General features: G+C 40.3%; 1 protein-coding gene across 1 annotated transcript in view; it reads left to right on the forward strand.

Moving 5' to 3' along the window:
- The first annotated feature begins 792 nt into the window (after window positions 1–792).
- Window positions 793–27,682, forward strand: part of col8a2 (collagen, type VIII, alpha 2) — a 31,488-nt gene continuing 4,598 nt past the window's right edge. The window contains exons 1-2 of the mRNA XM_086063169.1: window positions 793–1,481; window positions 26,788–26,977. Coding sequence (XP_085919295.1) covers window positions 26,806–26,977 — 172 coding nt within the window. The 5' untranslated portion in view covers window positions 793–1,481; window positions 26,788–26,805. The remainder of the gene's footprint in view (window positions 1,482–26,787; window positions 26,978–27,682) is intronic.

Here is a 27,682-nt window from a genome sequence, read left to right on the forward strand (position 1 = left end):
CAGAAAACAGGTGAGCTCTGATCGGCTGTTGCCTGAGCCCTGAGCAACACCGACGTCATCTTCAGTCGACAGCAAGTGGCAAAATGGCCGCCCCCTGGGATGGATAAAAACGACTGGATTTTGCTTAATTCACAGAGGTGGGCACTGTCATTGACGGGAATTGATGATTGATGGAAGTGCCCACCTTTTGAAAAAAAACCGGCTGGATTTTGCTTCATAACTCATATTCCAAAAAATGTCATATTAAGACTGAGGTCACATATGTTTGAGGTTGACTTCCACTTTTCAGTATCGGTAGCTGGTAAAATATATTTGATGCAATGAATAGCCAAGCTGTCGAATGCGAATTGCAACACTCGGGTGATTAAAATCCCGAGAGATTTCTATATCATGGAACAATTACACACGAATGCAACAGGCTGTAACCAAAAAAAAAAACAACAACAACAAAGCCCTTTCTGTGTATTGCGGTTCCCAGCGTTATGTCATGCAGGGAGATTATTAATTGCCCATTGGAGCTGCAGGCAGGAGAAGAAAAAACGTTTTTGTGGGAGATTTTAGGATTAACATCTCAAGGTTGCTCAGTGCCAAAATCTACACGTTACGTCGCGGTGGATTTCGTATCGAAAAGATAGCAAAGAAGTATTTTGATGATTTCTTTTCTCCAGGCAAAACACTTTTGCTCCTTTTCCTTTCGCCCTCCTCCAAACGCCACCCCACCCCTCCATGCGGGGCGGCTACCCCACCCCACCCCATCCTGCACACTCCCCTTCTCCTCCGGCACGCAGACACTTGCTTTTTGTACGAAGGGGGTGAACAATCCTGTCTGTCTTTTCCCAAAATAAGCCTGTGGGAGAGGGATCGAGGAGTAAGCCAGGGAGATTGGTCCAACGAGGTGCACGGCCCCTGGTTATAAGTCCTGGAAGTGGGAGTGCACCCCGCTCGGACCCTCAGCCTTTGCTGACTACCTGACTGCCTGGTTAGCAGACTCTGACTCCACTTTTTGTTCCCTCTCTCTCCCTCTCCGAACCTGCTCCCTCCTACTTTCCACCCTGGAGTACGGGAGTGCGTAGATCGAGAAGGTGCTCCCCAGACCCGGGTCCGGACAGCTCCAACAGGGCAGAGGATTTTTCCCCTCTCATTTTTTTACTCCCTTTCCATCCCATCACATTTTCACTTTGCCACAAAGCACATGGATTGATTTTTATTTATTTTTTTGCTGGGGACTGACTGACTTTAAAAAGGCACCTTTTCATTTCTGTGTGTCTTTTTTCTTCTTCTTCACTGGACCGGTTCAAGGTGCCAGAGGACATCATTCCTCTTTTTTGGGGGCTTCACTGAACATCTGATGCCACCCCATCCCATGGGAGACACACGTGGCTGAAGGAGGGAGGTAGAAGAGAAGATCCACCTGAAGAGCACACCTAAGTGCTGCCCCCCCGCCCCCCCTCCTCCCCCCCGGACACTCCGAAGAAAGAAAGGTAAGCCCGACTTGCCTCATCTCTGTCCTGTCAGCTGATGACTCTCACTTCATCACATGTGGCCGCAGCGGCGAGGCCAAAAGAAACAGAAGGAGTGATCGGGAAGGGGGGGGGGGGGGACGGGGGGGTTCGTGGGGACGTGAAAATAAAAAGCAGACGTTAGTCATGGGACCTCCATAATTCTCCGCAGTCCTAAACTACTTGGCAGAATAATAGCTTAAAGATTTAAATGGGTCACTTCTGTGGACAATATGAATTCAAATTTTTCGGGGATCACTTTTGAATTGGAATTGCAGGTGGGCCACTGCTTTGGACTGATAGACAAAGTGAAGGAATAAACAACACACACACACACCACCCTTATATTTCCTCTTTTTCAACGCCATTTTATTCTCCGCATCCTCTGCGATGCCACTGGCAAGCGCCGCCGCATTCCATTGAAACGACATCCGTCTATTGCAAACAGGAGGAGCATCCGTTGACTTCTCAGGTGTCTCGATGGAGTTATGAGAAGGACGGCTCAAATCTAAAAAACAAAACTAAAAAAAAACAACATACCAGGCATAAATGTCCGTTTCGTTCCTACAAATATTATCTGTCGTTATTGAGAGAGAGAAGCGTAGAATGAGAGTAACAGAAAGGGGGACGGCCCTGGAAAAGTCAGTGCGCTCGAGCTCTGATTTCCCCAAAAAAAACAATTGGCAGCGTGGACCCGTTTCGTCTGGACGCGCGCCTTCAGATGACACAGTCAACTGCGGGGTCTCCATGTGGAAATCAAGTATTTGCAGCAGTAGTAAAGAGGGCTTTAAGAGCTCACTTGCATTTGCTCATAATCATCTTTTTTTTTTTTGCTGCTTTATCACGGGAACGCACCTGCAGTATAGTTGCCGTATCCATGGCAACCTCTTTGGCATGCTCTCCCCTACTTACAAGTTTAAGGACCAATCGGCCCCTCTCGGCTTGTGATCCACATACTGTTAACCAGTGCAGGCGCACATTTCAACCGGATGAACTCTTCCTCTCTCCCACTCTTTTACATACAGCTGACTCACAGTCATAGCAAACAAAAGAAGCATCAAAAAGACAAACATTTGTTAGCCGGAATTTAAAGCCAACATAGTCATTCTTTCGTAAACCAAAAAGCCTGGACAAAAAGGAGGGTTTTTTTTCCACGAGGTTGGCAGCAAAAGGGGGAGACAGAGTACGAGTAAGTTTGTTGTTTCTACTCTGGCTCTCTCGCACCTAAAAGCGACTTGTCAACATGCCCTGTGAAGCTTATCGCCGGCCCGTGCTTAGCAGACATAAGCAGGAAAAAGTGGAAGGCTTTCATCATTGCTTTGTTCGCCATTCATTGACATCATTCCACACATTTTTCCCAATCTTTCCATCCTGATTTACAGACTATATACCAAATCCCGCTCTCAGGTGAAAAAAAAAAAAAAAAGTGCCCAAAAAAGAGCCACACATTGCTTTTAGTCACTAAGCCCAACAGAGTGCAACAAGCATATTGAGCAATACTTCCCAGACCCAAATCTTTTTCCAATGGTATGTCTGAGTTTTTTTCTTCTTCTTTTTTTTTTTTTTTTTTCAGCAGAGACGCTTATGATTTCAAAGGGAATCAAACAGGAACAAACAGAGGAATAAAAGCCTTCCAGCGAACGTGTTGTTCCGAGTTAATGGGATGTGACATTGTATGTTCGTTTGTGGGAATTGTGGAATCCCCCCCTTACCCGACTCTCGTCGTGAAAAAAGGGCATCCGTAACACATCATATGATATTGTTTGATTTACACTTGGCCGTGGTTTCAACTTTGTGCAGGGGGGGGGGGAATAAATCAAGCGTGTATTTTGACATTCGACTTCAGGTAGCTGCGCAAATTAGCACGGGTAAAAAAAAACACACACAGGTAGGTTTATTTGGCTTCCTCACTTCATTGCCCTTCACTTCACTGGCTGGAAACAGTTTATGGCCGAACCTCACGCCAGCTCGTAACAGGGGTCAGTACTTGAGGTGAAAAACCTGTACAATCCTTCTTTTCATCGTGTTCGGACGTATTTCACGAACCGCGTGCTTATTTTTATGATTTCGCTTCGGATGCTGGGCGAACGTATCCGTCTCGAGATGGGTCAGCGGGTAAGAAATTGAAAAACAGCTCTTTCGGGACCATTTGAAATGCTCCAGACTTTTTGTTTTTGTTCAAGTCTGAGCCTGATTTAGACTCTTATGAAGCAGTTAGTTAAAAAACGAAAATCACGCCGAAAAGAGGTTATGATGCTGTTTTAGACGATAGAGTGGCATTTGTGATATACGCTCCTACATTATGGCTCCCGCGGCTTTTGGAAGATGACAGAAAACACAATAGCAAGTGACAAGTTGAGATCCTGTAAAAACCTAACTGATCTATTTCTTCCATATGTTTTGTGGCTTAACCACAGTCTTCAGGGGGACGTGGAACTGCAGTCCTATAGCGCGAGAGAGAGAGAGATGTAGCGGTTGGCGGTGTCGTCTAAGGCTTCAATTAAATAACATTTTTATACTTACGTCTGATTTTCTTTACCTTCTGTTGACCTATAGAATAGATAGAATAGTAGGGAAAAGCATTGCGCAGAGGCCATGCTGTAACAACGAGGCACTCTAATGCAGATACGCTAGAGGAGGACCCCTGTCAGGAAATGGTTGCACTGGCTGGTCAATGTGTGTTTATTGACTATGGTTGATTTTCCATGATTCTCGTTTTTCACCCGTAGACGGCCCTCTGATTTTCACGCCGGTTACACTTCTTCAAACCAACGCAACAATCTGAAACACCTGGGCAAGAGAAAACACATGTCGCATTCAGAAATCTTTATTCCTCCCTGTGGGGCTATTAAATAGGCAAAAATTGACACGTTTACAACGTAAAAAAACAAATATGGAAGAGTAGAAAGAAGTACGATGAGAAGAGCCTGCGGGACAAAAAGTGGATCTCCTCCTCTGGGTCCGACAACCCTGACACAGTAGCCCATGATTGGATGGCAGCCTTTTCGAATGCCGGGAAGGGGGCCCGCTAGCTCCTCCGGGCAGTCATGCCGAGAACCTGCCGCTCGTAAAAAAAAGTAGGAAGATGAAAGAAAATGGTTTTAAAATGTACTTCCAGAGGAGATATCTGAAGCTCAACGAGCTTAAACCAAAGTGCTCATCGTCCTGGCCGGTTTCCGGTCAAATCAAAGCCAACAATAAAGGAATTAGCCTCGGTGTCCCAATACTTCTGGATGGGAGTGCACATGGTTTCCGATATGCCAACCATGTGCGTTTTAACTTGAAACCAACGAACAGAGTTTGTCCACTTCTGCCCGTATAAAACATCTGAAATTCGACTTGACTGTGAATTTTTCCCCTCCGCCGAACGAATACAAGGCAATTCATTCTTTAAAGTCAACCAAGACAAGTTGTGTGGTATTTCGTCTGCAAATTTAGATTTGTCACAACCCATTAAGCGGCGGTTTCTACAATTTGAAGTGCGTAGCCATTTCTACCTACCCCGGACCCCGCATTAAATGAGTCGCTAAAGAACTTTTGACAATTTAAGAAAACACACAATTTTAGCTCGAGACATTACGATATCCCATGATTGTCCCGCGCAGGATGTTAGTTCTCCCTGGCTGTGTTTAAAAGGCCTTGGCTTAGAAACTAAACCCTTTCTGTGCAGACTGAGCCTGTTGAGCAACATCTTTTATTGCGCAACCTTCCTTGGCATTATGCGGTGTACAACACTAGCGGTTCTCTTTTGCGGCTTTTCTTTTAATCATTTCCTGTAATCAGTAGGAAAAGCGGCGAAACACTAAGAGTGCTCGGCGACTGCTTATACTGAATGCAAATTCTACACTATCACGGATGGTTGTGTGCGACTCACGGGATGGCTTTTGATAAGACAGCGTGCGAGAAGAGTTTTTGCTCGTCATGCGTTATGTATCCAATGTTGTTATTTCTTTAACCAAATCAAGATTAGACAGATGAAGAAGATATTTTGGGCTTCAAGAATGCAGCTTGACTTGCATAAAATTATGCTATTAAACTTGAGCAAGGCCAGATCTTGACGCTAACCATGCAAATGTGAACAATTAAAACCACTTCTCGACACGGAGGGCTTTGAATCAACGATGACATACTTTCATGTGGGTTGCAGATGGTTGTGCACGCTCGCTCTCCAAATTGTGCTCACTCGTCTGCCCTGCTACATTGCATCACTGCCAATTTCAAGCGGGGAAGGGGGGTCATATTTCAACTGTAGGAACTGGTTGGATCCAAAAGTCTGGACCTGACCTAGAAGCCAACAATGCCTGAGCATAACGAGGTACACGGTAAATTTCATAGAGTAAATTTTACGCTAAAAAGGTCTGTGCTCGGTCCCAGTCTAAACTAAGAGTACACATTACACTTGGAAGAGAGTAAAATATTTTTTTCAAAAATCACTCAAGGGTTGAGGAACGATGGCCAGTCAACCCACTGAGCCGTGCCGGGTGAAAGAGTGGCCGTCTCCCATGCTGTAGGTTGTGGGATTGTTCCTGAACCCTTGAGTGTTGTATTTATTTATTTATTTAATTAATTGATTTCATACATTGTACTCTCTTCCGAGTGTAAAATATACTCTGTTTAGACGGGGACCAAATGTAGTCTTTTTCCGAGTAAAATATACTCTGTGAATTTTACTTTGTAGAAACAACACAAAACCAAGGTCTTCCTCATTGGAAATATCTGTATGGGTTTGGAAAGGATTCAACTAGAGCAGAAAGTAGGAAAATGGGTTAAGGACACCATTGAGGCTATTGGGGGGGGAAAAAAGAGGAAGGAAGAGGTTAGAGAGTGAAAGAAGAAGGCCGAAGAATCAAAAAAGAGAAAATAAACGTAGGGGTAGGAGGAGCATTCAATTTGTTCGGGAAGCATGTGGCGCCTTTGATCGGGCCCGACGATTTGATCCGCTGACAACAGAAACATGCACGTACCGTCTGTTTGCTCCCAGAACCAGAATTACTCGGCTTCACTTTGCCATGGATTCTGCTACTCCAATTCTTTGTTTACCCCTCTGAGAACACCCGGCCCGTTTTGCAATAAGCTCATTTAATACCTCAAAGCTCCAGCAATCAGCTAAACTTTCGTCGTCGTTCATTTCTGGCCCGAGTTGAAGCCTGGCGACTTTTGAAGCGTTTAAAGGAAAGATTTGAGTCAACAAGTATGAATTTATGTTCTGCGGTTTATTCAACAAGGTAATTTTTCTCATTCCGTTTTTTTGGAATACGAGATCTAATGTCCTCCAGTCACTGTCTTCCATCACTGGGATGTTGTGATTGGAAAGACGAAGAAGCGGAGGAGGGATGCAACAGTGAGACAGATGAGGAAGACACGTCTGTTACATTGTCAGTGAAAGGATGTGACCCAAATGCTACGACAGATAAGAGGCTGCCGATTCCAACGTTTTGCTGGACGCTGAGTAGACAATTGTTGTCACAGATGTGTTAGGCTCATCCTAGAAAAGCTGTTTTTTTTTTTGTAGCATTGATTACGAATATACATTGATTTGATTGGTGGCAAAAGTATGTACACTCTGTGCATCAATAGAACAGATACTTGTGTAAAAAAAAAAAAAAAAAAAAAAAAAAAAAAAGACACAGTGATTCATCTCTAGAGACTCTAAAATATGTGCAAAATTTTAAGTTAGTATTTTTTTCATTTTTTATATCGGGAGTAAAAGTCACCAATAAAAACAGTAAGGTACATATACCTGAAAAAATCTACTTACGCACAGTAATGAAGGATTCGTACTTCATTATTTCAGTTGAAATTACATTGCTTTATCTTAGTGGCAGTGCTAGCTTAAATAGCGATCTGTTGTGCACTTCCTGCTTGTACATTCTTATGCCGGTGGTGAAAATCATTAAAAATCTGTTCAAAATTTTAAACAGTAAACATGAATAGAGACATTATTACCAGTAATACCATAATTTTTAATCGCAATTAATCGCATCAATTCAATAGTTAAAAAAAAATAATAATAAAAAAATATATATATATCTCTGTTCTTTTAAAATATAAATACAAGTTTTCATACTCTTGTTAACATAAAAGTGGAAAATAAATTCATGAAATTGAGTTAAAATTAAAAAGATGTACTGTACTGATATCGATTTGTTGAGGTTATTTTTCTGCCACTAGATGGCATGATTGCATTTGTAAGACGTTGGTGACAGCTCAGTGCATTTTTTCTATTCATATTAAGAGCTATCTAATCTTTAACATGAAGTAACTTATACATATACAACTTGACCCCAGTCTCCACAAATGTATATATAAATATATATAAATATAACATTTATTACTGCTAAATTTTAACGCGGATGTGTCTGTTGCGTTGCGACTGGAATTTCCCCCGTTTCAATAAAAAAAAATGGGCGGCATTAAAGGATCTTTAAATTAACTCAAAATTAACGCACTCATTTTGACACCCCCAATTATTACACATGACAAGTATAAGGAAGTGGAAGGATACCCTTTAAATGGAGAACAGCGCTCATAAACAGTGGCCCTATTGAATAGAGGTCATTCCCTGGTGGGATGTACGCTTAATATCAAAACCAGGCCACTTCTCTCATCCTTGTGGTTCGAAATGTTCTCACTCTCAGGCACAATTCTGTTCCTCCCAAATGTCTTTTCTCTCTTCTATTTTTTTTTTTTTATCTCAAAAGCGCCTGGTCGGTAGCAGTGATGACAAGAGGTCATGGCAGTCTCAAAGCGACCATTGCTCATCATTAAACTTGTGGTCAGTCCAACTGCTTCTGACGGGAAGGGTTGAATTTGCTTCATGTTCCAAGTCGAGAAAGTCCATCATTCAGGATGAATGTTGGAAAATGAAGGGATGGATATCCTTGCTTTCGTCATTCGATCCAGCAGCGAGTCTGGAATGAGCCCTTAGAATCTATAAGGGTGGACGCCGAAAACCCACGCAGTTATACAAATGAATGCATGCAGACAGTACAGACAACCAGACAAAATAATGGAAGGTGATATTTTTTTGGGCCGAGTCATCTGATCGACAGAACAAGAAAATCAGAACTGGCAAGGTCCTCATGTAAACCCAGATGGTAGGGCTTTTGTCTCTCTATCAGTCTAGACTTGATTACACATCTGTGTTTACGTGATAAGCTAATCGTAGCGGTTAGCTTGCGAGTGTGAGACGGCAGTTGTCTCGTTCCCATCGTGTGGACGCAGGCTCAGACACACAAGCCAAAGAGGAGTGTGACCCATGTGGGAGCCGTGGCGAACATCAAGAGGTTTGGGGTAGGGTGGGGTGGGGGAGGGGGGTGGGGGGGTTGTTATTTGGCCTGCTGGATGGAAACATAGGCTGGAACCGCCGCATGTTAGCACATAAACACTTACACTTTGACAAATATGCACACAAGCTGTGGGAGCAAAAAGTGTCTTTTAAGTAATAGTTATACTGTAGAAAGCACAGATATTGTAATACATTATCCACGATGAGACACAGGGGGAGGTAAGGTGAGGCTATGCAGGGGCCTTAGTACTAGTAGTAGTAAAATATCTGCTTGAATGTTTATCAACGTCATCCTTTTTTTTTTTCTGGGAGGGAGGATTGTTACAGTCTGAGGAATGCATTTACTGATAAAAACAAAGATGCAAATCGTTAGCAGTGTCTTCTTGCCAATTATCTGTATGGGAAGCAGTAGATCAGGAGGAAAATACTTGGCTCATCGTCCGCATCATGTATCTTCTCACATGAATCACCTTTTCGTGTATGGATATCTCATATTTCTCATAGCTAGCATATATGTTATGCTCCATTTTTGCGATACTTATAAACAGAGGTGGGCAATTCACAACATTTTTCCGATCCGTCGTCGTCAGTTCGTCATTTTTGTTTTAACCGCGATTCCGTCATCACTTCGGTCGCCAGTATTTTAGGGCCGACAGACACAGGTGGGAATTCCGTCAGTTCATCATTCGTCAACAAAATGGGTGTCCGTCAGTGACAGACTGAGAGGTCCCTCGCTACTTTCTTGACCTCGGTGCTAGATCCGGTTAGTAATGATTGCACTTCCACCTCCGCCAGTCATTAGTCCGTCATTTAAAAAAAAAAGGTTTCTCGTCATTCATCAGCAAAACCCACCTCTGGTTATATAAGATTGGATAAAAGTTGTTGCTTAACTCATTCACTCCCAGGCATTTTCACTGAAGCAACCCCTTTCGCTCCCGGCTGTTTTACTGGAGTTTGACTGATTTCGCAAGTCCCACAGAATATTGTTGTTCTATTAGCAAAGAAAGATGATAGTCTCTTCTTTCATCAGGAAAAAGTATTTGTATCTGTTTCCGTTTTGCAGCTATTAGCATTAGAAAATACTTATAAATTCACGTGAACAGTACATTTCAAGAAAACAGTAGGATACAAAAATATTTGGCCTTTAACTCATTGACTCCCAGCCATTTTCACTGAAGCAACCCCCTTCACTCCCGGCTGTTTTACTGGATTTTGACAGATTTTGCAAGGCCCACAGAATATTCTGTTTTATTGCTATAAAAACATGGAACCTACCAAAAGAAAGTTTAGTTTCTTCTTTCATTAGGAAAAAAAAAGTATATTTGTATCTGTTTCAATTTTGCAGCAATTAGCATTACAATATAGCTAAGTTTCATCATTATGGACATTCCTGTTGAAAATACTGGCAAAAAGAGCTTGTTGCAACATGGTCCTGATTGAGCTCTTTTAGTCTGCTGCCACCTGCTGGCCGTTTTTTAATATCTGCAATTGCTTTAAGCCATCTCTTCATGCTGCATCAAAGCCTTTTGTTTAAAAAAAAAAAGTATAAATAATTTTTGGGAGTGAAGGACAAAGTATTAAAAAACATATTTACACGTTTTTGGGTTTGAATGAGTTAGGGTACAAATGACCCAATTCACAATTTTTTTAAGATACGAGCCGTTTTTTTTGTTTGTTTTTTTTGCCTTTACTTGCGAGCAAAAACAACGTCACGTTGTTGGCGTAGCCGAGCGTGTTCACAGCAACGTGGGGGCGAGTTTATCTGTCCACCTCAGATCTCAAATCTTCATCCAAGCCCAACAACCACTTATGCCGCGTTGCATTCCCGCAACTGTTATTCCGGCATTTGGGTCTATTTGTACTGCTCTCAGCTGAGGGGCTGTGAAAAGCCGTCTAAACACAACTCTCATACCACGCAGGCCCGGCCTTGTTAACATAGCTGGGTGAGTGCAAATACGGAGACGGGTGTCTGAGACGTCGATAAACCCGAAGCATCTTTCCGACATGACTCTGTTCCAGTTTTTAACATGAATATTTCAGGGAAAGTGGCATTTTACTCTCTCTCTCTCTTCTTTGTATTTATTTTTTCATTTTTATAAAAAAAATTAATAAAAAGTAGAATCCTGAAAGTTCTCTTATTTTTTTTTTAAATTATAAACAAAAAAGGTTGCTGTCTCTAATTTATTTTAAATTAAAAACACTTTGTTGTGGGAATGATACTACTCCAATTAATGATTAGTAATTTTCACGTAATTTACCTTTTGATTTACTTACGATTTCACAAGCATTTAGCTTTTATTAGCATTCAGCTCTCAGCATTCCCACGCAATTTCTCCAGAAATTGCACTTAGTCTAGTCTTAAACGTTGTTGTTAAAACACACTTCCAATTAAGTGGCAAAACCGGGTGTCAAACTAATTTTTATGTTAAGCACGGAAGTTGCTTTTGAATCAACTTATAATCTAACTTTGTTACTTTTTAAAGCAAGGAATCAGTAAAAATAGCTAAGTTACTTTTTAAAGCAAGTAATCAGTAAGGTAGTTAAGTTACTTTTTAACGCAGGTAATCATAAAGTAACTATTGAAGCAACTTGTAATCTAACTTAGTTACGTTTTAAAGCAAGCTTATCAGTAAGATAGTTAAGTTACTTTTTAAAGCAGGTAATTGGTAAAGTAACAAAGTTACTTTTTAACAGGTAATCATAAAGTAACTTCGTTACTTAATAAAGCGGGTAATCTGTAAAGTAACTACCTATACCTTTACTTATAGACATTATACTGCCAATAAAAAATAAAATTTAAAAAACCAGCTTTTTTTTTCTTTTTTTTCTAAAGAGCTCAGTACGGAAATGTCATCATCATTGCTCTTTTTTTTTTTTTATAAATATATATGTATATATATATATATATTTTTTTTTTGTATGTGGGTGAGCATGTGTATGTGCGTGCGTGCGTGCTTTTACCATCACCACCATCTTTTCCACCAAAACATGGAAACTTTCCTCGTTTTGAGCGCATGTCTTCTGTCCTGCTGTGAGTTTTGGTGTCACCTGTTCTTTGCACACAGATTTGTTACGGCAAACTGGCATTGCTCAACTGGAAAGACGCCGTCACAAGTTCTCCATCTGGTAGCACTTTGAATCCCATGTCAGTTTCATCAGGACTAATGCAAAGACCTGCGAGGGGCTTAAAAAAAACACAAAAAAAAACTCGCAGCTGAGAAGACTAATTACATTTTTGTTGCTACCGTGACAACAAACTCTCGCTGACTCACGCACGCACTCGCCTACTGTCGGTCCATACTCGGTGTTTAACGTTTACATGACATAATACTCAGTGGCAGATTAACATTGGTGAGAGACGCGACTTTTGACATATGCGGAACTAATAACGCTCGCTTAAATCCGATGGAAATATTTGGTGGAGAAGGAGAAGGAGAAGAAGGGGGCGTGCATCGTTTCACAGGTTCATACCTAAGTCAGGCATGTAGTTTGGCCGAGGCCGAGGATTTCCATTCGACAGCAGGTTGGAGGAACAAGATGATTGCTCGAGCAGAGTCTCAAAGCTCAACGTCATCTCCCTCCTCGGTATGGACATGCTGAAGATTCTGACAGGAAAAAGCTGTTTACTCTGCGTGTGTGTATGTGCTCAGCCGGTTTCTATTTTAAAGTTTCATTCAGACTGATTATAGACAGGGAATGGAGAAATCAACTTTGTTTTGTTTTCGGAAGCCACTCGCCCAACTAGGGCTAAGTAATCATTTTCTTATAATAATTGGGAAACAGATAAATACCAGTATGCAAGACGTTATTTCTGTAAATCTTTTCCATTGTTTACATTTTTAAATATCCTAGAAAATCACAATACCCCCTGTGAGCTGTTTTTGTAACAGGCCTGCGGGTCAACTCGTGATATAACAATACTTAGAGGCATATATTCTTTATCCTTTGCGAAGAGAAACATTATTGCAGCTTACTGCTGAAATGGATTTCCATTGATTTTAATAGGGAAAGATGATTTTGAGTTAAGAGCGTAGTCACAGTATGAATTCCAACTCGTATCGCAAAGCACCAATGTAATTGTTTCCCCTCCTTGAGCCTTGCTCTTCCGGGGATTGGCTATGCAAACAAAATATTTGTTTAGAACTAGAGCACATTTTTCACATCGAGGCATATTAAAACATTTGTGAAATTCTGCTGAAAACATCCCATAAAAGGGAATCGGAATTCTCCCCCACTTTGATTGACATACTCGCAATAAACTGAAAGACCAGTGATTTATTCTCCATCACGTCATCTGGATTAACTTCTTAAACTCAGCCGAAGAGGAAGCGTGTCTCATTCCCAGTCTTATAAAAATTAATATTTATTACCCCCCCTCCTTGTAAAAATCCCCCCCGCTGTGTTTGTGGTAAAGAATCGCCGCAAAGCAATGAAGAGTGACGGGTAACGAACATGATCCCTGGAAGTCACCCCTTCAACTGCTTCATCATTTCCTACGACGTGATGGGCCGCGGTCCGCATTTGAGTGACGGGTGCAAATCGGACGGGCAGATGGCCGCGGAGAGGTGCGAAGCGGGAGCAAAGGCAACAGGTTCAAAGGGAAGCTTACCCGTCACTTGTTTTTTTTTACAGCGCTGGAAGGTCACATTCCTCCCCGGCGCGGACCTTTAAATCCATCCCGGGATGTTTGAGCATGAGCCGCAAATGGATAACAGAGGATCGAGCAAAATATGTTTCGCATCAGACGCCGGGCGGAGCGGAGCGTCCGCCAAGTCGCGTTCGATGATGAACGTGTCAACGTGCACGAGAGGAAGCAAACGCCTCGCTTTATTTCGCAGCTGTCTTCGGTCACCACAACAGAGGAGGTTGCAAATAACTCTCTGGATCAGGCTTCCTCTTGTTCTTCTCACCCCTGGCTTTAATCTTTCGCCTCACTTTTCATATGAAAGACAGACTCGCTAATGTGGGAGGAAAGTGGCTGAGATGGAGAAAAAGTGGAAGGGGTCCGTTGAGGAGAATAATTGAGGGGTATGCATTCCGCAATCGGTGTAAATCTGGCATACAGAAAGACCATATAAAAAATAAAAAAAAACATCAAACCAAACTAAACCAAACAGGATCTCTACCGTTTTGATTCATTTTAAGATGTTGTATATGAAAAGTTATGCCCTTTTTGTTGGCCAAAACCTAGGCGAGGGCCCTTTTTAGCTGCTTGCAGCTCTAGTTAGGGCCCGAGCAGAAACCACTGGAAGAAGGTCTCAACAGGGCTCGATTTGATTTTGATTGTTTTCAATTTGATTTGATTCACTTCAATTCAATCCGATTAATTATTGCACATCAATTCTTCTTAAATGTCAAGGACATGATAAAAAAAATCCACAAATAATACATTTTGCGGTGGTAGTAACTGGTCAAATGATTTAGTTTATTAATGAAAGTAACACGTGTTGTATTCCCTCAAGTGTTCCACAAACATATTTTCATAATCAAATTCAATAATTGTAAATATAAATTTAAAAGATTCTGAATTGTCAGGTCGTTCATAATTGTAAGAAAATACTTATAAATTCACGTGAACAGTACATTTCAAGAAAACAGTAGGATGCAAAAATATTTGGCCTTTAACTCATTGATTCCCAGCCATTTTCACTGAAGCAACCCCCTTCACTCCCGGCTGTTTTACTGGATTTTGACAGATTTTGCAAGGCCCACAGAATATTCTGTTTTATTGCTATAAAAACATGGAACCTACCAAAAGAAAGTTTAGTTTCTTCTTTCATTAGGAAAAAAAAAGTATATTTGTATCTGTTTCAATTTTGCAGCAATTAGCATTACAATATAGCTAAGTTTCATCATTATTCACAAACCTCTTGAAAACAGTGGGGAAAAGAGCTTGTTGCAACATGGCCCTGGTTGATCTCTTATACTCTGCTGCCACCTGCTGGTCATCTTTTTTTGTAATAACTACCATTACTTTAAGCGACCTTCAGGTCAGAGGCTGCAAAGTCTTTTGTTTACAAAAAAAAACTTTTTAAAAAAACTTATAAATACGTTTTGGGGACCATAGCAATATTTAAAATAGAACGTGTTTATACGTTTTTGGGAGCAAATGAGTTAACATTCTATTTTCTTAAGAATTCATGGGGAAAAGAGATATATGAATTGGTATTGGGCTTGAACAGGAAAATCGATTCGATATCGATTATTCAAATTTTTAAACCTAGCCCTAGTCTCAAAAAGTGACTACACGTACTGGTAACGGTCTGAAAGAAAAAAAAGTGGTATCGAACATCCCTACTAAGAAAAGTTGCTCTGGATCTCCTCGAGTGTTCAGGAATGTGCGACTCCTACTCTACTCCAGCGTGTAGCATGAGTTGAATTCCTCTCTGAATATTTTTCCCACCAATCTTTTTGTCATGTTCAGCCGCCAAGTACTTTTCTTGGTGTGGTGATTATCTGGGTGAGGGCCGATCAATCTACATTCAAGAATGTCCCCTCACTCAGGCTGCCATGTGAAAGGTCAATATATGCATTCAGCCCTTATCATATCCTTTCCAAATTACACTCCACCGTTGATGATTTGATGAAAGCGCTTGATTACAGATCCAATTTCAAATCCTTTTCTTGTCAATGTCAGCCGTTTAACACATAACGAGCTGCAGGTTGAGAAGTTGAATGTGCTTTTTTTTTTCTTTTTTTTTTTTTATTGGCTCTTGGCGGCGCTGCAAGAATTCCACGAGGCAGGTAAACAAGGGGACGGGGTTCATTCAAAGGAGCACAATTATGGCAATTTTGTTGTCATTAAATGCCTTTTCCTTTTGTTGAGGCTTTCGCAGATGAATAGCAGTCAAATATGACATTCTGGCAAGAAAGCCAGACACTTCTGCAGCCCATTTTGTCCTGATTGTTTCGGCTTTACAGCTGTAACATATGTGCGAGTGTTTGCTTTGCAGTGAAATATTAGGATCAATTTTACAAATATGCACATTGATGGACTTTCTAGATTTTGATCTCTCATAAACAAGTGAAACACCCCATTGTGTGTCTCCCGATGGCTCTTTTGTGGCAAGTCAAATAAGGAAAATGTGCTTTGAATAGAAGTGCGATGCAATAAATCACGCAGCAGGGAGCGATAAACCCGGTCACCATTTGCGTCAAGCGAGTGGAAGGATGCGGATGGGGGGGGGGGGCACGAGGTCACACAGAGAAACTGTTTCGGTGATAAAGAGAAGAAGAAAAAAGCCACTTCATCCATTTTCAACCTCACATATTATTTATCTGCCTAAGCAGGTAGACACACAGCTTGACAGAAAAGAAGCATCATCACAGCTTGTGTTCGCCAATCCAGGCTATAACTCTGTCTTTATTTTTATTTTTTAACTCTGCGCCCCCGACTATCTGCGGTAATCTTTTCTGTCATCAGAAAATAAAAAGCAATCCATTCAGACAGTTTTGCTTCCTCCTCTAAATCATTGCTTCTGGCAACCTAAAGGCTCTCCATTTGATATTAAGCAAACAAGCACGTGCAAGCAGAAGTGAATCAAAAATAAATGCGTGCCAAGCCGAGCCTTCAATTTGTCTTTGAGTGTGATAATTACAAATGAATACTCACGTTTCGTATTTTTTGTTTTCCTAAAAAAATATATTTAATATTATAACATAGAAGAGCGACAATGGTATCAAACATGATCACGTGTCGACAGACGGTACGACCGTATTCACACTCGTATATTCTTTATCCTCTACATTGAACGACTGATATTAGTGCTGAACTGAGGACTGAGAGAGGAGTTAAGACATCTCGATGAGCAGTATCTTTCTTTCTGGCTTGTGCTGCCCCCTGGTGGCCAAGCCATGCTAGAAGGAGCAGCAAAATTGCTATTCAATTTATGCTGTGTGTCCAAAATTATTTTTATCCAATTTAATTGTTATTCTTATATGACTTATATTTTGGTGTGCACATTTTCTTTCCTAATACACAAACAAACAAATTTGTTTTTGTTTTTTAGTGTTTTGAATTCATATCTCAAGTCAATATTTTATTGGGGGGGAAATTCATTAATAATTTAATTCAAATGTTTTTCACATAAAAGTTGAGCAGAAGTTGTGCCTCAAAATCTTTAATAAAAAAAGAAATAGTTCTTAAAAACCAACTGCATTCTCCATTTTTCTCTTTTAATCCCTGCTGTTTGATCCTTTTTATTTTCGTACAAGCACCAGTTATGTTCCGGCAACCCGACTACATTACACGCGTTCACAGAAGCCTGTTTTTAGAACCCTGCTGCTGATTTTGGAAGGTGTGAGGCCAGTGCTTGTAAAGTATTCTTGAAAGAGTTACACTGACCCCCGATGGGAGGTACAGGCCTCTATTACCCCCCCACCCCACCCCCCCAAGTCCACATGGATTGTGCACCACATCCTGGTGTTTTAATATGCATCGGTGTGTGAGGAAAGAAAACGATTGTCGAGAAGTGCTTTGTGGGTCGGTTTCTCCTGGAGAATTCAGCTGTGGTCGGCAGCCTTTTAACAAAGTGATCAATCCAAAGACGGCCAATCAACAGCTAATGGAGCTCAACTGGGATTCAGCTGAGTGAATTTCCATTTGTAATGCCGTGGAAGTTATTTCAGCAAGTTTCTTTTAGACCTCAAGAAGGAAGAATAATAAGGATTCAGGGGCGAAGACAATTTTTCGACCTCAACATTGAGCTGCGTGAAACCTCAACAGGACCAATGACTTGGGCCACCTGGACAGTCCATGAGCTTCCACTTTTCTGGAAAGACTCAATTAATCGTTTCAGAGAGGTGTTTAAATACTTCACACGGTTTATAACTCATTCAAATAAAAAAATTATGTTATTTTTAATGATAGAGCATACAGAAGACTTTGATACAGCTTCTGACATGAAGAAGTCGCTTAAAGCAATGGTAGTTATTACAAAAAACAGCCAGCAGGTGGCAGTAGTGTATAAGAGATCAGCCAGGGTCATGTTGCAATAAGCTATATATACAAATATACTTTTTTTTCCTGAATAAAGAAGAGACTCTAATCTTTCTTTTGTTAGGTTCCATGTTTTTATAGCAATAGAACAGAATATTCTTGCAAAATCAGTCAAAATGCAGTAAAACAGCCGTTAGCGAAGGGGGTTACTTCAGTAAAAATGGCTGGGAGTGAAAGAGTTAATATAAAGGTATATTTATTTTCTATTAAATGTATTTTTTGTTCATATTTTGGAATGTCTGGAACGGATTAATTGGATTTACATTATTTCTCATGGGAAATAACGCTTTGGATTTCATCCGACTTGGCTTTAGTCAGACTTTCTTGAGCGGATTAATCACAAAAAAATGAGCTTCTACTGTACTTTGATTGGCAGCAGTGTAATAATAGGATTTGTGCAGGAGCTCATCCTATATCCATATTTGTCTCGCCTCCTACGACGGCCCCGCAGCATCGAAAAGAGCTCACAGGCTCGCATGCTCATTTCCCGGTAGCAGCTTTTTGAAAAGCCCACTGCACGTTTAGTCGATTCTTTTCACTTAAGACCGTCTTGTGTCACTTTGACTTAAGCTCCGAGGATCAGCTTCTTCAGGACCGACATTTGTTTGCATATAAACCTTTATGCTTGTGGTTTTCCTGTTACATCTTGGTGAAATTATTATTTTCAAGAATATTTTGTAAACAATTGCTTCTGGACTGGGTCACACAATTACTTCCTGTTTGGACTTGTGCTGGATAGAGCGAGAGAGTCAGAGAGTGAGACGGCAGCGTTGTATCATGTGATGGTCTTTTATTATCGTGGATTTATCTACTACTGGGTTACAAGGCGTACATGATATATTATATTTTCTTTATTTATTGAATGTTTGAATCAGAGATGATTGTCAGGCGATTACAATTTTTAATCGTAATTAATCACATGATTTCAATAGTTAACTCGCGATTAATCGGAAATTTTATATCCATTTTAAATGGACAATAAAATGTACAATACAATATTTTTTTCAAAGTTAAAAAGTGGGACAAAATGTTAAACTTATAGAAATATGGCTGCTTCTTTTACAGTGAATTGATAATAATTCATAAAATCTAGTTAAAATTAAAAAAGATGTACTGTACTGTAAAAAAACGAGTATGACATTGATTTGTGTGGAGGTCATTTTTCTGCCACTAGATGGCATAATTGCATATGTAAGACATTGGTGACAGCTCAGTGCATTTTACTTTTTATATTAAGAGCTGTCTAATCTTTAACTTGAAGTAACTTGTGAAATTCTGCACATTTTTTAAATTGTAAAATACATCTTGTTACAACCAGTCTCCACAAATATATGCATTATTATAAAATTTATTACTGCTAAATTTTGACGTGAACGTGTCTGCCGCGTTGCGACTGGAAGTAAGGGGCGGTCATTAATCGCGAGTTAAAATTTTTTGTGGCGAACTCAAAATTAACGCACTAATTTTGACACCCCTAAAATATGTAGTGATTGTAAATACTATGGAACCTTTGTTTTAGTTTTCACGGTATGTGGTGTGATTCTTTACTGGAATTGTGCTATGAATGCGTGAAAAATGCTAAGTCGTAGTAGTAGAAGGAGAAAAATATCTGTTGGTCCTGAAATACAGATAACATATACCTATTATATGTGCAATATGAATTGACATGTATGACACGTTTGGTGTTCCACAGGGTTCAATTCTGGGGCCTCTCCTGTTTTCATTGTATCTGCTGCACTTTGGTTCCATCTTAAGGAAACAACGCTTTAAAGTGCTTTATAGATATAGAGTTCTGGATAGAGTGATATAGTTAATGGCCTTTGCCTTCTTTTTTTGCTGTTTTTGTTTGCTTTGTATGCGTTTGCGAGGCTGTTTCAGATGCCAAAGGATGGAGGGAGACGTTTGTTGTGGATCAAGAACTGAACTTTCCTTTTCTTTTCTCTTCCTCGACTCCACGTCTCCTTTGCGGTTTGTGACTCAAACCCGCCGCGCTTCCTCGTTTTGTTGCTTCAGTCATCGACACCCGTTGCTTTCCATCTCCTGTTATCGCCGCTTTTCGGTTAACTAACACAGACCATATTGTGGACGGTTTGTGTTGCATGCGGCGTCAAACTGTGGAATCCTGGAAAGTCGTCCTCGGCTACTTCATCCAGTTTCATCCTTTTTCCACTTCTGTTAACAGCTGTGTCATTTTCCAGGATTAGACTCGCCTAATTGAACCGCTCGGATCACTTCTCACCTTTTTAGAGTTTTGATTCAAATCAACATTATACAGAGAGCCGACAATAAATGCTACCTCAGTTGAGGTTGATCGACTGCCAATAGCTAATCATAACCCTCAGTTATTTACTGTTTTTGTGCTCAGGTGGTGTTTGTCGAATTATAAAAGTGGTGCTTTGGCGCCATTTTGTGAAATCTTGGTTTTGAGGAACTATGTTGATGTGAGGGAAGGCGCCTGCTTCTATTACAAAGCCCTGGCTAATATAAAATGTATGCTTTAGTGTCATCTTGTGGATTTATAGAGGATTACTTTTTCCTGCGGTAAAGCACTACGTTTGGCTAAACAAAGCAAAGCACTACTTTTGTCCAAATGAAGCTCCTCAGCTCACTTCAACAATTCAGATATGTTAAAATGATGAAATTCAGCAATTTGAAGTCAGCCCAAAAAAAACTAAAGAGTTTTTCTTTCGTTTGACTGTTTTCATTCAATAAACAGCACATATCGCCCCATTTTATAAATAGCGCATCTGCTTTTGCACTTCACCAAGTGCACAGGGTGTTCAAAATGTTCCTCTGAATGATGTCATGAAGAAAGCAAAAAACCTCCACCTGACTGACCCCCATCTGTTTTTTTACACATTCTGTCCTGTCCCTGTCCTCACACGTTCTTCTCCACCTACTATTTCCTCTTAAATTGCACTGCTTCCCTCTATTTATGCACTCCATCAGCGTCCACTCAACCCTTCGCAGCCTGCAGGGATGTTAGCGATCCAAAATGTTTCCCCCAAAAGTGCAATTTCCTGAATTGATGATACTCTCAATTTCATGAGGTGTTATTTCTTTTTCCTTTCGCATTAAGACTATATATATACACACACACATTACATTTACAATGAGAGGGGTCAAAAATAATCGATTATTTGACAGCGAATCGACTATCATGGCTAACTCATTCACGCCCAGCCATTTTCACTGAAGCAATCCCCTTCGTTCCCGGCTGTGTTACTGGATTTTGACTGATTTTGCAAGGACCACAGAATATTGTGTTCTATTGCTATAAAAACGTGGAACCTACCAAAAGAACAATTCGAGTTTCTTCTTTCATCAGGGGGGAAAAAAATCAATCTGTTTCCGTTCTGCAGCAATTCGTGTAAAACAGTGAGGAAAATAGCTTTTTACAACATGGCCCTGGTTGATCTCTTATACTCTGCTGCCACCTGCTGGCCGTTTTTGTAATAACTACCATTGCTTCAAGCGTTCTCTTCAGTTCAGAGGCTGCATCAAAGCCTTCTGTATGCTGTAGCATTTTAAAAAAAAAAACATTAAAAAAACATAAATATGTTTTTGGGACCATGGTGATATTTAAAATAGAACGTTTTTGTGAGCAAATGAATTAATTATTGAGTAATCGTTCAGAGCCATTGTTTAGCTAAAATTGTCCAATTCCTCTGATTTCGACCTCTCAGCAGTAATTATTCTCTGATTTCTGTAGTCCTTCGTGAAAGCAGACAAATGCTTAGTTGTTGTTTTTTTTTAATCATTAAATACTACCATATAAACAATCAGGACAAAAATGGTTTTGTAGTGCACTTCAATAATAAAATTGTCGCTAGACTAATCGAAAGAATAGTTTATTCTAAAAATATTTGACAGTGACAGGCTGATATCGTACTCGTATTTGTGCGTGTTTGCAGAAGGTAGGCTCTTCTGTTTTTCCTCTACAAACTGTAAAAGCCATTATTATGCTTATGTCTAGACTACAGCATTAAGAGTGTTTTTTTTTCCTCCTCTGCTGTTGAAAGATCCCAACATGAGAATGTTTTGTAAAATGAGGACGACTGCGGTTGAAGGAACAGCTAAACCACCCGCGGCTTGATGCGAGAGTGACCATGCTTGATTAAGGTCAAGGTCGTAGAATCGAGTCACCGAAATACGCGTTTGACGCGTCACATCGTGAAGAGACGTGAGTGACGAGCGTCTTCCACTCAAATGTTCACCACAAAAAGCAGCCGCTTCTCTCACCACCGTGTCACCGAATCCTCGCTCTCGGTGTACCGTTCATCCGCCCCTGTGGGCGTGCGGTTGAGGAAACAGCCGGCGCGTCTGGATACCGTGCTCACCGCTTCAGGGGTCTGAAGGTCGAGTGACTTCACCTCTGCTGCTGATGGTTTAATCAGCGACGGTGGTTGGCCTGTGGCGTCTTTGCTCTGTTTTATGCTGACCGCTTGGGATGCTGCTTGGTCTTTGTTTGAAGGCGCTATCCTCTGCTATGGAAAGCACTTTGAACACTTATTCGACAATCATAAATCCGTTAATCACTACTAGATTTTAAGCACACAAGCGTTACGGTTTTAGCACACAAGTCCGACAACTACTGAACATGTGAGGCGAAACTGCGCACATCTGCGTGATACTAGTATGACCTGCAAAGTGCAAGAATAGATGTTAGCGAGTAGAATTTTCTGAAAAATTGAGCAATCTAGTTGGACAACTAAATAGTGAGGTAAAACTGTATACTAGTCGACACTAGATGTCTTGCACTAGACAAGTGTATAATTGGTATCTTGCTGATGAAATGCTGCGTGCTGGTTACCGGTTTGACGATGAATCATGGATTTAAAAAGTCAAGGTTTAAATAACCGCGCATGCTAGTTGTCACCGGTAACAAATTCTTCATTTCTCAGCACATAATGGAGAAGGAGAGAGGGTGCAAGATGAGATACTGCAAACACAGATGTCTTTTTGCACTGATTAATGTACATTGTTCTAAAAAAATAATCTAGATAAAATGTAAAACATTTAGGAATTGTAATGTGAGTGTGGTGTATTCATTTATTTTAATCTGCTCCATTTTCAGTTGTTAACTCATTCACTGCCATTGACGACTATAGACGTCAAAAATTCATTTTAACTATTTCTATTAGTTTCAAAAAAAAAATCCCACTTTTGTTAACAAGAGTATGAAAACTTAGACATTTTTTAATAATCTCTTCTTTTTGTTGAAAAAATTATTAAAAATTAGGGGCATCAGGTGATTCTTTTTTTTTAATTGTAATTAATCACATGACTTCAATAGTTAACTCACGATACATTTTTTTCTAGGTTTTCATACTCTTGTTGACAAAAGTGGGAAAAAAATGTTAAACTAATAGAAATAGTTCAAATGAATTTTTGACGTCTATAGTCGTCAATGGCAGGAATGAGTTAACTAATTTGTTTGAAAAAAAAGTTTTATTTATTACATTTCTTTATTTATTTATTTATTTAAACTGAACATGATACACATTTCTTCTGTACTAAATATTAAATGTTTTGTTTGTTCAATGGAAAAAATGCTGTTTTTATTTACCCAAATATATATATATATTTTTTTAAAGGGGTCGCTTGCCATTGGCCCAGCCTGCGGTATGTGTGCTGGCTGGCACACTTCATGAGACAGATTCACTTCAGAAACCAGCCAATTTCACCATGGCAAGAAATATTCTATAAAAATATGTGTAGAATTCCTGATCCTTGTGGTATTTTGACAAACGCACGCGACAAACATGTAAAAACAGCTGGAAAGTGTTTGAAACTCTAACGGTGGCTGTTCATGTATGACTTTAAGAGGTATCAATTCACCTCCCACCACTGAAGCGTCGGGATTTATTTTCAGTGGTCTTAAATAAGAAAAAAAAATGCTAGGAAGTTAGCAATCTTAAGTGCTCACAGCTAGATTGCGTTCTCATGCATACTGAGCGTGTTTGTTTGATTATGTGGGTGTTTTCGAGACCGTTCCGTCTCGGTCATGCTGCAAGCCAGCAAGGATTCGATGACACTTTAGAGCGCGTCTGGGCAGCTTTTTCAACAAAAACACTTAACAGACTGCGGAGACCTGTGAGCCGCCCGCTTGTGTCTGTTACCTATTCATGCTTCTGTTTTTAATGCGAGTCCCTGTGGTTCTTTGGAGAGGTCTGCTGAATGGCGGGTACCTGGGGTCTCCTGATGAATCACATTTGCACCAAAACCACAAATCCCAGACATGTTTATGTGCCAGCCAGCCTGAAAGTCGGCCAATGAATAAAAAAAAATATATGCTTTTTTCGTACTCCTGCCATTTTTACATTCTTAGTTTCATAATCAATTTAGTTTGATTGGTGTTTAGTCGCAGACGTGTGACTAAGTATTTAAAAATGCTCCGTGACCGAGGTAAAGTCTTTATTGAATGGCTGTAAAACAAGAATTGGACTGTCGAGCTCGTGTGGTTGCAGACGACGGCAACGAGCGCCAAGCTATAAAACAGACCTGATCTCAGCACAGATGTGGCAATGAAAACACCTTAGAGGAGAAGTCAACCCCAAAAATGTCTTGACAATGTGTTCTATGCGCCCCCACTAGTCTAAACATGGCATTCTGGCTGATATTGTGTTTGTAGAATATGAATTAAGATGTCAAATCCACCCGGTTTAATACACCCTAAGGGGCGGCCATTTTGCCAATTGCTGAAAATTATGTCACAGTTGCTCGGGTAACAACCAATCACGGCTCACCTGTTTTCTGAGTTTAGTCATGTGACATACACAAATTGAACCATGATTGGTCGTTACCTGAGTCCTGAGCAACTGTGATGTCATTTCTAGTTGACAGCAAGTGACAAAATGGCCGCCTCCTAAGATGGATCAAAACGGGTGGATTTCAGATGAAGTCAACACCCCCAATATTCTTTACAATAATATAGTCTAGCGCCCCCACTAGTCAAAACCCTGTATTTTGGTTAATATTGCATTTGTGAAATATGAATTAAGCAGCAAAATCCACCCATTTTTATTCATCTCAGGGGACGGCCATTTTGCGACATACTGTCGACTGAAAATGACATCACAGTTGCTCAGGGATCAGGTAACAACCAATCACGGCTCAGCTTGCAAGCGTCATGTGACTAAACTCAAAAAAACTAAATGGCCGCCCCTGTGTTTAGACTTGTGGGGCTACATAGAACATATTATTGTTAAGAACATTTTGGGGTTGGCTTCCCCTTTCAAAAAGTTGAGTCAAGTCTAGGCTTCTTATTAGTGCTTTAATTTTTAAATTAGATTTCGGTATGCTAACAAAAAAATCTGTGTGTGTCCTTGTTGCTCATAGGCTTTGCCTGCTTTAGCTCCTCTCATAAGCGCTAATAGTCCTGTTTGTTTAGTAACTTTAATCCCCTGTACACTTCTGAAGGCCGTTTAATCCGTCCGTTCCTGGGTTGTGAGGCACCACATTCATATTTTCACCTCAACTGTTTTCTTTGGCGCTTAGCATCACATGCTAGCTGGCCGAGGCCGCGCATCACCTGTCAGAAAAACCGACAAAACCATCTCTGTGTAAACGGCAAAAGTGGAAATGGATGCAATTTTCGCACGTCGTTTCGCAAGTTTCAACGAGTTGCGGCACTCAAGGGTACACAAGCCATCCTCTGGTGGTTTCCTGTTCGCACCTGACCGCAGATGTGAAAACATTTGGCACAGGGCGGTGGTGTCGTTTCTTCCTGATGTACAGTAAATTAAAGTCAACAAATCTGTCTGTTGCACGACCACCAACAGACCACGCAGCAAGATGGATGGACGCTCGCTACAGTATATATAAAAGCAACTTATGCTTGAAAATGTAGAATATGAACCGGCAGACATGTTAGGGCAGCATTGTTCTATCCGTTTGGTCAGAACAAAACTTCTTACTGCCAACTTTAACGACACAGTTGATTTAGTACATTTTGCTCTAAAAAGAGTGTATTTGATCCCACTCTAAACAGAGTAAAATGTACACTTGGAAGAGAGAAAAAAATTCATGTTACCAAACAGTGGATACCAAACAGTAGGAGTGGCATAGCTCAGGTGGTAGAGTGGCTGTCTGTCAAGCTGAAGGGGCGTCAGTTCGTCCCTCAATCCTTTTTTTTTAAAATAAATTAATAAAATGTACAGTACTCACAAAATTTCCTTCTAAAATTTAATTAGAATTTCTGAGTGGGAAAAAAAACGTTACGAGGTTTTTGTCATAGAATAAGCCAATTTTCTTATACTCAGTAAAAATACTTTGAGTACAATTTACTATGAATATTTAACTCTCTTCCAAGTGTAAATTTTACTCTGTTTCGAGTGGGAGTATTTTGTAGTACTCTACAAAATCTACTGTATAGCAAAAAGTTGATGCACAGTGTGTTTATATAATGTCAAATACTATTCTATATGTCTTAATTTCACTCGCAGTTATTTTCACTGAAGCAACCCCCTTTGCTCCCGGCTGTTTTACTGGATTTTGAAAGATTTTGCCCACAGAATAGTGTTCTATTGCTCTAAAAACATGGAACCTACCAAAAGAAAGATTAGAGTCTCTTCTTTCGTCAGGAAAGGAAAATAATATTTGTATCCGTTTCCGTTTTGCAGCAATTAGCATAACAATATAGCTAAGTTTAATCATTCACAAACCTGTTGAGCTTTTTTGCAACATGGCCCTGGCTGATCTCTTATACTCTGCTGCCACCTGCTGGCCATTTTTTGTAATAACTACCATTGCTTTAAGCCACCTCTTCAGGTCAGAAGCTGCATCAAAGCCTTCTGTATGCTCTAGCATAAAAAAACAAAACATAAAAAACGTATAAATACTTTTTGGGGTGTGCAGAACAAAGTATTAAAAATGTATTTTATACATTTTGGGGTTTGAATGAGTTAACTGACTTCTTTAACGTGACCACAAATGTCACTTATGCTTCGTATCTTGTTGGCCCATAACTTTGTATCTTCTCTCATCTGATTTTCTTTCAGTTCTTTGTGTGACATCGCATGCCTGGGATGCTGTCCACCATGTTGTTGGCCCCTATTTGCGTGCTCCTAATGCTAGGGGGGCATGTTCTCGCTGGAGGCTACGCGCCCATTCCTCACATGAAGTACATGCAACCCATGATGAAAGGACCCGTCGGACCACCGTTCAGAGAGGGCAAGGGGCATTATGTCGGTGAGTAGTGCTTTGGCATTCGCCTTCACAATAAGATGTTGACTACCTCTGTTGGCCAATAGGTCCTATAAACCATGGTTTGTAACGGCCCACATAATTGGTAATTGACATTTAAAATTTATTTTATGCAGCGTCTTTTTAGTATACCCAGATGGGGAATTTAAACTTTTTTCCAGTTTGGCTTTATAATCAGAGTTCTGTAGTCCAACATCATTGAGCTGGGAGGTCTGATTGCACCTTGTTTATAGAGCTGACCTGAAGTAGCCATCTGGATGCTGTTTCTGTTGTTTAGCTCTCATTGTGCAGCTCTGGGATGGAGCAGAGTAAAGACGGGAGAGAGAGAAAAACGAAATTCAGTTTAGTCAGGGTAGTGTGTAGTGATCATTTATAAGTCGTGCTTCTATCAAAATCCTTATTATAATCTTAAAATGACAGTTTAAGTATTCCTTTTGTTTTCTCCCAAAAGGTGAAACGTTCGTTTTAGAATATGGGTGAAATATATGATTATCTAAAATGACCATGGAAAAAATTTGACTGCAGGCACTTAATCAAGAGAGCGTCCATGTGGAAGGCTTCAAAATAAGCCTTTACTGCCACTTGCTGGTTGTAAGTCCGCAACACATCTCTGAGTGACTTGAGTCCAGCACTGGATTAAAAGTTATTGTAGCTAAAGTAGTAGTTAGGATCAGGCTTTTTTTTCCTTAC

The sequence above is a fragment of the Leptonotus elevatus genome, chromosome 19 (genome assembly GCF_054856555.1).
Source record: "Leptonotus elevatus isolate MCC_2025b chromosome 19, RoL_Lele_1.0, whole genome shotgun sequence".
NCBI lineage: Eukaryota > Metazoa > Chordata > Actinopteri > Syngnathiformes > Syngnathidae > Leptonotus > Leptonotus elevatus.